This window comes from Acyrthosiphon pisum, chromosome A2, assembly GCF_005508785.2.
Source record: "Acyrthosiphon pisum isolate AL4f chromosome A2, pea_aphid_22Mar2018_4r6ur, whole genome shotgun sequence".
NCBI classification, from domain to species: Eukaryota; Metazoa; Arthropoda; class Insecta; order Hemiptera; family Aphididae; genus Acyrthosiphon; species Acyrthosiphon pisum.
Genome location: NC_042495.1, coordinates 110,597,242 through 110,610,245, shown reverse-complemented (window position 1 = coordinate 110,610,245; position 13,004 = coordinate 110,597,242). Strand labels below are relative to the sequence as shown.

The 13,004-nt window shown below is 32.8% G+C and overlaps 1 protein-coding gene across 3 annotated transcripts; it reads right to left on the bottom strand.

The window, feature by feature from the left end:
* Positions 1-428: 428 nt before the first annotated feature.
* Positions 429-11,838, bottom strand: LOC100160411 (peptide transporter family 1). Of its 3 annotated transcripts, none has more exons than XM_016800460.2 (15): positions 11,410-11,838; positions 8,850-8,922; positions 8,228-8,369; positions 8,042-8,134; positions 6,381-6,655; positions 6,161-6,243; positions 5,884-6,051; positions 5,547-5,798; positions 4,804-5,061; positions 4,348-4,457; positions 4,137-4,262; positions 3,444-3,552; positions 3,207-3,335; positions 2,899-3,003; positions 429-1,138 (listed from the first exon to the last, which is right to left on the bottom strand). In XM_016800460.2, exons 1-15 carry the CDS (start codon positions 11,431-11,433, stop codon positions 959-961), a joined length of 2,127 nt encoding a protein of 708 aa, XP_016655949.1. In that variant the 5' UTR covers positions 11,434-11,838; the 3' UTR covers positions 429-958. The 3 variants fall into 3 exon arrangements, with proteins under 3 accessions (XP_016655949.1, XP_029345397.1, XP_016655950.1); XM_029489537.1 differs by lacking the exon at positions 11,410-11,838 and adding an exon at positions 9,052-11,018; XM_016800461.2 differs by lacking the exons at positions 8,850-8,922; positions 11,410-11,838 and having other exon boundaries at positions 6,381-6,617.
* Between the last annotated feature and the right edge of the window lie 1,166 nt (positions 11,839-13,004).

The following is a 13,004-nucleotide window of genomic DNA, read 5'->3' as shown; positions in this document are numbered from 1 at the left end:
TACACAAAATTTACATTTTACATTAAGAATGTATGTAAATGTGTAAAAAAAATAAAAATAGGGGCACTGTCAAAATATTGGGGCACTAATTCTATCAGGCTCGACCGGAAACTGAAGTCTGCGCACGCTATGGTAGTAACATGACCATACTCTGTATTTTTTGTTTACCTATTTTATCTATACACTTATATTCACATAGTAAATTATGGTCTTGAATGTATTCCTACCACACTGATACTGCGAAATATAGTTCGATCAAAAAGATTCCAAGAGAGCTCGGAAGATTTTTATATTTTAAACACAAAATTATTTATTCCATGCCAGAAAAAGTAGTGCCCTCAAGAAGTGGATTGGTATTCAAACCAATTTTATAGTCAACTTTCAATTGACAGGCAAAAGTTGAGAAAAATAAATAAATTCCAGTATAATAATACTAATGCTGTTTGGGTTGTTTTTATTCCTAAAAATACCTACATTATTTTTGAAATTACAGTTTTTGAGATTTACGTGCTTATCTGGTCTAAAACAATAATTACCGTCATTGACGTGTCTATCCAGTTTATAATGATAATACCTATGTATTTGTTCAATAACGTTAATAACTGGCGAATAACGTTAATTTCCATCTAACGTAATTTGCCATAATGTATCAGTTTATTATTATTTCTCTCCTGTCACCTTACTCACATCCAACACCGTGAACACTAATTTATTTATAGGTAATATAGTTGTTTGGCTGAATGCTAGTAAAAATTCAGCAACGCAACACTGTCGGTATAATATATGATTTAGTATTTCATTAAACTATAATCGAAAATAAATAATATACTTACAAATGATAACGATTACAAAAAATAATCATAAATAGATACAAAGTTATCAATAATGAAGTTTGTAATTAGATTAAATCAACCATTATAATATGCAATCAGACAGAATGTACTTGAGCATTTCATTATCACTTTCCATCGAGTTGAAGTTCGCTTTGATTTGTCACGACGTTATCGACGTCGTCCTGGTCGTCGTTGTTGTCATTTAACCGTTGTTCGAAAGCTTTGTACTTGTAATTATAACTCAAATAAGCCAATAACAACGTGTCTGCCAGCATGAGTCCGGAGAAAAATAGATATTCATGTTCCTAAAATACGATATAGCTTATAATTGTACACAACAAAGTAAAAAGATACTTTTTTAAAGTATTCAAGTACCTACAGATACAGATAGGTATTTCTAAATTTTTTTAAAAAAAGAATTTGCGTAATCAGTAAAAAAGTATTTGAGTACCAATATAAATATTGTCAAAAAGTGTTAATGGTTATTGTCAATTTTTTTTTTTTTTGAATTTTTTGTTCACATTTAAATCAACTGAACCGACTTTCATGTTTTACGTGAATATTGTATAGACATTTTACTCCGTTTTACTTTATCTACTTTACGTTTTACTTATTAAACAGCTTGGTGATGACAAAAACAGAAAGTGGCACGATCTCATTGAAAATACTGATATGACTAAAACTAGTGAGAAAGACTGACGCCCAATAAAAAATCTCAGTGGAAAACTATACTAGCCTCAGAATTACTCAAAAATGATAAGCCTGGAAGGAAAATCAAGAGAAATAAAATTTTAAGAGACAAAAACAATAAATGTCATATCTTCCACCATGGCTTTTAAATAAACGAGATCATCGCCAGTCTGCAAGAAATGAAGAATGGGAAAGTGGCTTGGTACGATGAAATTTTAATGGAACGAATGGTAATGGTAATACGCCAGGCATCGGCAATTCGTTCAAATAGTAATTTCTCTTCTACAAAACCGTCGATTTACAGTAAAGCTGAACGACAAGTGGAGTAAATGAAGAACCCAAAAATGGCCTGCTACAAGGTAGCGTGCTAGCACCAATGCTCTTTAACTTATACACAAATGACCAGCCAACTCCGAGGACACGAAACACTTTTTATATGCAGACGATCTAGCAATCACAGCTCAAGATTCAACTTCCGATAGTGTAGAAAAAAATACAATAAATACACGTAAAGTCATGAACAAATATTGTTACAATAATCAATTAAAACCAAACCTAAACAAAACACAAATATGTTGTTTCCACCTACGAAACCGTGACGCTAATACAGAACAATTAGGAAAAATACTGCAGAACACTGACTACTCCGCGTCACTCTAGATAGGGCTTTGGAATTTAGGGTGCACAGTTTCAAAACTAAATTGAAAGTACAAGCAAGGAACAACTTACTTAGAAAACTCGCTAGAACCCAAAGAAGAGCTCGACCTCACACCATGCGTAAAACTGGAATAGCCCTATATTGGAGAATATGCATGTCCAGTGTGGAGCCAATCCAAACACGCCAAACATGTATCTGTAGCTTTGAACGATACTTGCAGGATCGTAAAGGGATAACTTAGGCCAATGCTTACATACAAGTTATACCTTTTAATAGGCATAACTCCACCTGAATGGTACCATTTGGTATTTCGGTGTATCTCTTAAACTCACATATATTCTTTGTTGAAGTATAATATTTTACATTTTTGGTTGAGTATCATTCTAAGTAAAAATATATTACCACAAATGCTAAATTGTTTTCAAGTGATTAAAATTAAAAAATAAAATAAAATAACTAAAATGAATAAGTATTTGAAAATTAGTAAGTATATGATTTTAAAAAGTCCGAGAAAGTATTTAAAATCCACAAATAGTCCAAGAAGGTATTTAAAATTCTTTGTCTATAATATAATAATGTACCTTTTTCAAAAGTATTTAAATATTTCCACTCAAATACTTTTACTCAAGTAGGTCCTTCATGAAATCGCAGTAAGTGCATTCATATTTTAGACGAAGAAATCGTCATTGTCGAGAGAGCTGAATATAATAATCTCACTTGTTTGCGAAAGGACAAAGCCGAAACAACGACGACCACTAGATTTCCGATCGAATGAGTCATCAAGTAACAGGCTGACATGAATGATTTTATTCTGGGCGGCGCCTGCGTGAATAGTAATAAATCATTATTATTTATTTATTATTAATGACACCATACAATTAATGGAGATCATCTTCGTATATGTATGTCGTCGTCGATATATATATAATATATCTATAGTTATGATATTATATTTATGTTGCACGTGCGTCTGTCAAATTAACGGATAGACTGCGTGGCATTATTGAGTGCATGTGTCTACTTACTTGGGTATACATAAACTCGATCGACGTGGCGATAAACATCACGTCTGCGAGAATCATACACAGGTACTGCGGTGTCTGCCATAAAATGTGCAAGTAGTTGCCTTCGTCCGTAGCGTACAATTTCGATTCCTATAAATTCATTGCCATGATGAAACTTTAACGATTATGATTTGGCCCCAGTAATTATTATAGTTATATGGTAGTTTATATTTCTAATATAATATATTATGGTTTTACCAGGCCTTGGCTGTCATTGTCGTTGCGTCGTATGACGAGTGTATATATCGTCGCTGGCATGAGGTTTATATTCGACGAGATCCGTCCTTCATCGTGTACTAAATTATAGCTAAAAAAATTTAAATTAAATAATTTAGGTTTTTGGACTTTGAAACGGCTTACAAAACAAAACCCAAACCGTCGCTCAGTATTATACCAAAATACTTTTAAAAAGTAATAAAATACAGATACTGTATTTAGAAGAGAATTTGAGTACAAATGTGAATACTTTATTTATAGATACTTTCAAATTATTTTCTAACCATTTAAAATCGCAACTGAACAACTTTCATATTTTGCGTTAATTTTATAGAGCATTTTACACTGTATAATTTAGTGGAACTTTACAATTTACAACTGTTTGTCAAAGTATATACTTGATATACTTTTATCAAGTATATCAAGTATATAACTATCAATTTTTATTTTTATTTTAAGTGATCAAAATAAAATTAGGAAATATATAAACAAAAAAAAAAATTATTTAAGGTTTTGAAAACTAGTATTTGATTTTAAATTCACATAATTTAAGAAAGTATTTAAAAGTATTTGAATACTTTTACACAAATACTTTTGCAAAAGTGCTTAACACTCTCCGCAGGGTATATTGCAGCACTACTCGTCTACGTCCATGTCAATAACTTTGACGCTTACTTTCCGAAAGCCACCTGTATGAAATTTTCGTTTGTAAACGAAGATATGTTGTACGACAAGTGATTTTTTCTGGAGAGCACAAGTGCAAGAGACCCGTTCTTCTCTATATCATCGCCAATTATGATTCTAAAAAAAAAAGAATAGAATATTGTATAGGTCTCAACGACATAAACTATATCACTGGGTATTATAATATGAATATATTACCCACCTTAAACTCGGATGTCCATTTTTAGGCTTTATGAAATCGTCGTAATGATCGATTCGTCGTAATTTTACTTCTTTATTTTCACTGTTGGATGTTAGAAAATATGAGATTGACTAGAAAACCAAAAATAAATACACTTTTATCGTGCAAGTTTATACATGGGAATCATGTTGATTATACCAATAAATTGTAGAAGTCAGACAACATATAGTATCTCGGTTTATGAAATTAGTTGTTTAATGTACTGAAAAACTTAGAAAACTAATTTCGATTCTTTACTTTGAATCTAAGCGTAACTTAATAAGTACGTAATTTAACAGACCAAACCCAACTGCATAAAAACATCCCAAAAAGCTAGACGGAGCACATTTTTTAAACAATTCAAAATTTTAAATTTCGCACGTCTGAAAATGTTTTCGATTGTCTGTTTCTAATTTAATATTTAGTTTTAATTCTAACCTTTCCTCTCGATACGATAACGTTAGTATCCAGATTGTTGTAGTTAACGTACGCATCACACGATTTGTTCAATTTCAGCTTTATGTTGACGATGCTTTCGTCGGAATTTGGCGTGTACTTGAATTTGGCAAAACCCAGTGGATCGATATCGTTGTTGCCCACGAACTTTAATGACGAACTTAATATACGAGCGTTACAGTCGAAGCCGTTATATACAACCAACTGTCCTTCGGTAGTCGGTATCACAGTGCTGTCGCCCTTGAATGATAACCGGTACAAAGTTACAACATTATTATTACATCCTTAACTGTCGAGTCTCGATAACTCAAATATCAAGGGGCGGGAATAAATATTTGAGCTAACGAGGTTTTCTAGTACCTACTGTCGAGGTTTGGCTGAATTTATAATTGTATTGTTATTATTGAAGTGAATACTTCATAAGGGATAGTGGTCATTTTTACGCTATGTCAAACCCTCGCGTTACGACACCCGTTGACATCCATTGCCGTCATAAATGTTTTATTAATTTTTTTTATACTTTACTTGGATATCGACTAACATGCTCATAGTTAATAATAGATAGACGAATGGTACTACCCGGTTAATGAGTGTGATATTATTTACCAAAGTGGCAAAGTTTTTAAAGTGTGTTATTCGTGCGGAATGAGCAACAGTTATTTATGGAACCACAGTGGCAGAGTTACAATTGTAATATTCAGGTGATCAGTGGTAGGTATACTCACGAATATTTTATACTGGAGAACAGCGGTGAGCAGAAAAGCCAACGCAGCCATGGTAGTACCGGACACGAGTTTTTGAATCGGTCGTCGGATGCCGAACTTCGCCAAGACCGGGCGCAGAAAGCGGTCGAACGAAAGGATCAACAAAAGCGCGAGCAGTGGGTGAACGGTCTGCATCTGGTCGGGTTTGATTTCCCAACTGATGCCGTCTAACTTGCCGTTCATCAAAGTCGCTTGCAACGTCCACCGCGAGCCCTGCGTGTCGGATACCAAAAATACAACCGTGGCATCAATCGCATCGGACGCACATCATATTTATGGACGAAAATCGGCGGCTCACCTGTTGTTCGTAGAGTGCCCAAAACACCGGATAAGCAATATACGTGTATAGCACTTCCAGCGCCGCCTTTGTGTCGGACACCTCGGTTTTCGAGTACTTGTTCCCCGCGATATCCAGCCAATGAGCCTCGTTGGAAGATGATGAAACGATATTTTTGCGAACACCGTACTTACCAATAGCATAAACAATAAATTAATAGTGTCGAGGCGTGCGTGTTTAGTTACTGAAATATCAACAGCGGTGCGCATGCAATATATAGTTTATATTATAAACTTACAAATATGCAACCAAAAGTCTTGAAGATCACATGATTCTCTGGTTTCCTTTTCACGTACAAATTTCTTCCGAGAATAAAAACAGCTGAAAATTTTAAAATTGGATGGTGTTTTAAAAAAAAATATATATTTAAAAACGAACAAAATTAGCAAATATCTAAACAACACAACGAAAGGGTGGTGTGTATGAGATGGATAATTATTATTATTATAATAAATTACCTATGGCTGTTATCATGAGCAGTGATAGTAAGCCGAACGCCAGCGGAAAACATGTGTCCCTGCTAAAGCACTGTGTACTTTTTCGTAGTTCGGGTGCTAAAAACATAGATATCAACGATCCAATGTAAATGGCCGTTATGAATCTGCCGAAAAATTGTGTAAGTTGATCTTGTTGCTCCGGTAATTGGAATTGATCGCCGCCAAACGTGACAACGCACGGTTTTATGCCACCTGTTCCTAACGCAATACATATTAGACCGATGATGGCAAACAATCTATATAATATAAATCAACCAATCACTGTATTATTGTCATTGAATTTTTAATTGGGTTTCTATAAAAAACAATTTAGCATTAGTTAGTAACCTTTGAGTGTATTCAGTCGTCAATCGCCATCACATTATACCATTATATTATTTAATAATTACTGCATATCATTAATAAAATCTTATAAAAAATTGATGATGACCTAATATTTTAAACCTATATTATGTTATACCTTATATTTTCACGAACTCTATAAATTTCACGAAGGTTGCCATGATGAAATCAATGTTTAAAATCTGTCCATGTATGGTCATGATCTAAACTTCTCTTTTTATGCGTTATTTGATGTTCACCAGTTCAGTGTACTTAATAAGTAATAACGTTCTAGTCCAAATTTATTAAGTCCAGTTTTCCTGTTTGGGTCTTTAAGCGCATGAACGATCTTATTTTCCAAAAGAGAAGAGCACATTTATTCTTTTAATTATCAGGTTCCTTAGTTCCATATAGAGAGTTTTCCTTCCTTTGGGCACGCTGTAAATTTGAGGTGAAAATGTACTTCAAAAGCTTGATCTCTAGTACCGAAAAGTCATTTAACAAGAAACCCAGGAGTTTTGGGGGCTTTGTTAGGATACATCACTCACTCAAACATATTTTCCAAAACTGTATACCATCACAATACTGCAGGATTAGATGAACAACAGTCTGCAAACAATTTCTTCCTTCTTAAATTCTGTATATACCTACGCCTAAGCGAAGCAACTGTGATGCGTACCTCTATCTCTAGTCTGAGCGAGTACAAAATAAATTTTTATATTAGGCAAGTTGTGTACTCAGGATGCAATGTCCTTCACATAACTATTTACCTATACTCGAGTATCTCATACTTGATTCACTAGTAAATCGTAGACATGCTAACATGCTAACTTTAAATTTCTTTCTAAATTATTATATGGGCAGATTGACTCACCACATCTTCTCTCTTTAATTTCTATAATTGTCCCTCCACACTTCACTCGACAACAAATCACTTTTAATTTGCAAAACATCCACCACGAATTATTGGTTTAAATTAACAACTTTGGCGCTGTATGTTTATTGCCAATTCTGACCCCACCTTTTCCATCTCATAAAAAATGTAAAATATAAATATAAAAAAAAATTTTAGTGGGAGGCAGGTTAGGTAAAATATTTTTCCACTTTAACTGTAAATAAACATATTTAATAATTTTCTGAAAATAGTGCGGGGTATCAAGCTAATATGCGAACAATAGTAAATAAAACATTTAACGAGGTAAACAAAAAAACAATAAATATTAATCATAAGCATAGATTAAAATTGCAGAAGAAATTTAACTAAACTAATGAGTATTTTAAGTATATTATAGACTGTTTACCTTTGGCTATCGAGAGTGAAACTGTTGGCCATTGATGCTCCAGTGAGGATGATGTTTCCCAGAGCATAAACTATTGACAGTCGTATTATAGTTCTGCAGAAACGATAAAAAAATTTTAAAAGTCATGGACACACAAAGGCGAAGGTGTTAAATTAATATTGTGTGATTAATATTAATCACGCTCACTTAAATTGTCCCCAATAAGAGTCTGCCAATATGGAACCGAACAATGGCATGAGATACGATAAAAATATAAAGCCATGATAGATCATAGTAGACTCATCGTCGGTATAATTTAATACCGATGTCAGATATAACACTAGGATAGCTGAAAATAAAAATATGAAAATATATCGACTGTTTTATATTTTTTTCGTCTATAATAATTAGATAAGTATGTCAATAAAGTAATAATGTATAATTTATAAACTGACAAGTGAAATTCTAATTTAAAAATTGAAAAATGTGTTATTCAATTCAAAACCGAACGATGCTTTTTTGACAATATAAAATTATATATTTATTACCAGTATTTATATTTTTATACACTGTTTTAAATGTATAGTTCGAACAAAACGTAAGAAATGTAAAAATAAAAAATGTCAAATACAATAGTATATTTTTTGTATTGAGTTTATTCCTTCGACCGTTTGAAGATATTTATTGAAATTTTATTTATATTTTCTCCGGTAAAATAAATTTAAAATAGTATCGGTACAAGAGCCAATTGATTAAATCCGGCTATATTTATTTCGTTTTCGGTTCTCGTGTCTTTTAGCTATACAAACTATACAATTTATTTTCTTACTTCTAAGTCCAAAGTAGTTAAACCTTTCACACAGTTCATCACATACGATAAACCAAACGGATTTTGGAAATGTCTATAAATGAAATAAAATAATTATTAGTGCATAGTAATTAATAATATATTGTAGTCATTACATTTCCAAATATAAATTTAACAAAATATAAAAATAATTTATTATTGTATAAACTTCATGCATATCTACCTAACTGTATAACCTCAGAGTAATCATGAGTAACACCAACATCAACACTTCTCAACCAGAAAAAAGTCCTTATGAGGACTATTTGACTCGATATCTGGGTCCCCCAGTTCCGTATCTTTCAACTTCGTGTAAAAGGAATCAGCAGTGATAAAAGCAGATATCACGAAATACTGTTAAAAACATAAAATAGACGTAGTACTTCTACAGGAAACACAGGTTCTAAACGAGTTAAAAATGACACGAAGAGCAACAATTTTTGGATACATGCTAATTTCAGCTCTTTATCATAGAAGCTATGGATCTTCCACCTAAATTAGGAACGATATAAACACCTGGAGTCAACTTTTTTCAACATCGACAGACACTGTATACATTATAGCTATTTGTTTCGCTGAGATAAATACCCTCAACATATATAAAACACCTAACGAAATATGGCCCACCCCTCCACTGCCAGTTATGCCACATCCATCAATATATATTGGGGATTTCAACAGCAACCATACCAACTGGGGATATGAAATAAATGATACTAACAGTGAAATAATATATTATTGGATGGATAGCGAAAACATGCAACTATTATTCAATGCAAAAGATAGAAAAAAATTGCATTCAGGTCGGTGGAACAGAAGCTACAACTGACCTATGCATTGTCTCAAAAAATAAAATAGCCATACCAGCCTGCAGAACCATTTTAAACAATTTTCCCAGAAGCCAGCACAGGCAATAAATGTCGGCATTCAAATCCCCATTGTTAAAACCATTCAAAAACTAAGATGGAGTTTTAGAAAAGCAGACTGGCATACTTTCGCGAAATCTATAGATGCAAATATCAAGTGGATCATACCAACGAGTAATTATTACGACCGTTTTGTTTGTATTATTAAAGGATCATCAACAGGAATCGTTACAGGAAATTATATACCTGTTGGAATGCTGAAAGTAATCTATTTTATACAGAATTTAAAAAAAATGGCACAACTGAGCTCGTAGACATGAACTTCACTGGCAAAATCACGTAGAGATAGATGGATATTGAAACGAAAGAAAAACTAGATTTCAAACACTCCAGTAGAGAAGCCTAGAATCTGCTCTGCAGACTTCACCTGAACCCAATAAGAACAAAAATGGTACTGAAAACTAAACCGGATGAAATTTCTAACCAGAGCTACGATGAAAAAGAAACAACAAGCAAGATCACTATGAGCCTAAAAACCAAAAAAAACTAGAAGCAATGAACAAATCTAAATGAGCGGAGAATTTCAACTCTGAAGAAATACAAATAGCTTTAAAAAGTGTGTAAACTGGTAAGGCGGTTGGACTAGATGGTATTCACCCAGAGTTTCTTAAAAATTGTGGTCCCAATACAAGAAAATGGTTAGCCGAATTTTTCTCTGACATACTATACTCGGGGAAATTAGCAACATTATTCAAAACCACCAAGGTATTAGCGGCTCTAAAACCAGATAAGTCAAATGACGACGTTAAAAATTATAAATCTATACGCTACCAAGAGCGAGCTACAAACTACTCGAGAGGTTAACTTATAACCAATTATCCGAAACTATAGATAAGGTTTTACCGTAGGTATAGGCAAGGTTTCATACACAACAAAATTGCTGTGACCAAGTTATAGCGTTAACCACTCCCACCGAAGTTTTATCGCTTTTGACCATCTTGTAATTTTATACATTCTATATCTTTTTATATTTTAAGTGTCTCCAATGTTACTGACGGATGCCATACAAAATAATAATAATAGGATAAATGTCACCCCGGGCTGCTATAATACAGACGTGTAGGTACTACATGTCTGTATTTTTATTGAAGTAAAAATTCTTTCTTGAGGTGTGGGTGGAAAAAAATTGAAACGAAAAATGTAACGACACCTTTGATGCTAATGTTCTCGGAAGCTACTCGACCAATTATTTTAATTTTTTTTTTTTTAATGAAAGATTATAATATCACAGAGAAGGTTCCTATCGCAATATAATTTGTCTAAGTTAATTAACATTTGAGTTATCTATTAATTAAAATAAACGAGTAAATTGTACAACTATATATACATATGTTACAGTAATAGACTAACTAATATTAACCAGCAATTAACGTTAATAGATAATAATGAATATTTTACAAGGTTTATAACGTTAATTGTGGTAATGACTAACACGTGTTTACCATCACAATAGGTTTGCAGGTGGTTAGGGCGCGTATTAAAAAAAATAAGCGTTAAGCACACACGCGGTTGATACGCCTCTAATAATTTTTACCAATATATCTTCATATATGGGCAAATTATACAAACAATAAAAAAAAAAATACTACATGAAACATGTAATAATATATACTTGCCAAGGTCTTTACGGGTCGTTCCATTTTGTCGCAGTAGGTAGGTAATTACTAATTATTATTATTATTATTACTATTGAAATATTATTAGGTACCTACGAGTTAAAATAAAGTTAATTGTATTACAACGGTAATTGTCATATTAGACGACGGCGGTGGCGTCGTTGACGTTAATTTCGGTTGACTATATCGAACGGATTACGTATAATCTAACAGCAGTCGTGATAATTATTATTACGATCGTTTTCCGCACCAAGGCCGGCTCGAGTGTTTTTTAATTTATTTATTTTTACCACATCTTCGATGAAATCGTGAGTTCTACTCGTGTCACCTATCTATTTGTTATTATTATTATTCCTCGGCGACGATTTAAAAGCACACTCGCCCACACACACACATATGTTAATCGGTAGAATAATGCTCGAATACTGAACAGCATAATAATTATAGTCAAATCCCATCTGAGCGAACGACTAAGAAAGCTTTAAACCGGCACGATAATAATTATAATAGTAATATCTTAAACTCGAAATCAGTGTTTCATTGTAGACCGTAGTAGTACGTTTTAGTTCCACCGCCGCCGCCGCTGACTTACCCCACCAATCGTACTGGACCGACGGCATCATACATCATTCTTCTGCTCTCTTCTAATGTCGTCGAAACCTGAAACTTATAAATAAACATTGACATAGCATTGACAGTTCAATATTGTTGAAATAAAGTCGGCAAACCCATAAGAGGGACCTTGTACGAAATGAGTATCAGTATACTTACGAAATTGTTGTTTTTATTAACCTAACGATTGTAAATTATATTGCAATTTGCAATTTGCAATATAAAATGTATTTATGATTTTTTGGTAAAAATCAAAAAAATTAACTAGGCATATAATTTATATGAGACCTAGTATGCATATTGGGAGCGGAGCCCCGTCAGTTCTTAGTTCTTACCAACTAAACGACCGTTAAATCCACCACTGATCGATAGTGTATTATTTGTTAATATCGGTAGGTATAATATTAATATTATATTCATTGTGTGTCGTAGTAAGTTCATATTACACATTTTCGTAAAGTTGTAAACAATGACGTACAAGACTTCTCGACATTAACTTTTCACTTAAAGTTCACTAAGCGTTTAAAACCTAAAGTATTACCATTGAGTATAGATTACTATCTATACTCAATGGTATTACGTTACCCCACCGATAATTCAGTTACAGTGAAGATTTAAATCCGAAATCGATTCTATAATTACTACTTGAATAATTGAAATTTAAAACTAAAAAAGCGGGTAAGTGGATGTCGCTCCGCTGTACAGTAGGTTACAAGTGAATCAATGTATAATGGATTGTATTAAACTTGAATCCAATGATATAATAAGATAAACGATATTAATGATATAATAAGAAAACGATTCTAGCGGAGACGGTTTGTCAGTCTGAATTTTTTGTATTATTATTATTAATATTATTATAGCCTGTTAGTTGAATTGATATTATAATATTATTATTTTTTATTATTCATTGCTCTGGTGATATACAAAGCGTTAGAAATTAAAATGCCATTTTTAGTGGTTTTCGTAATTTGTCGGTAGTT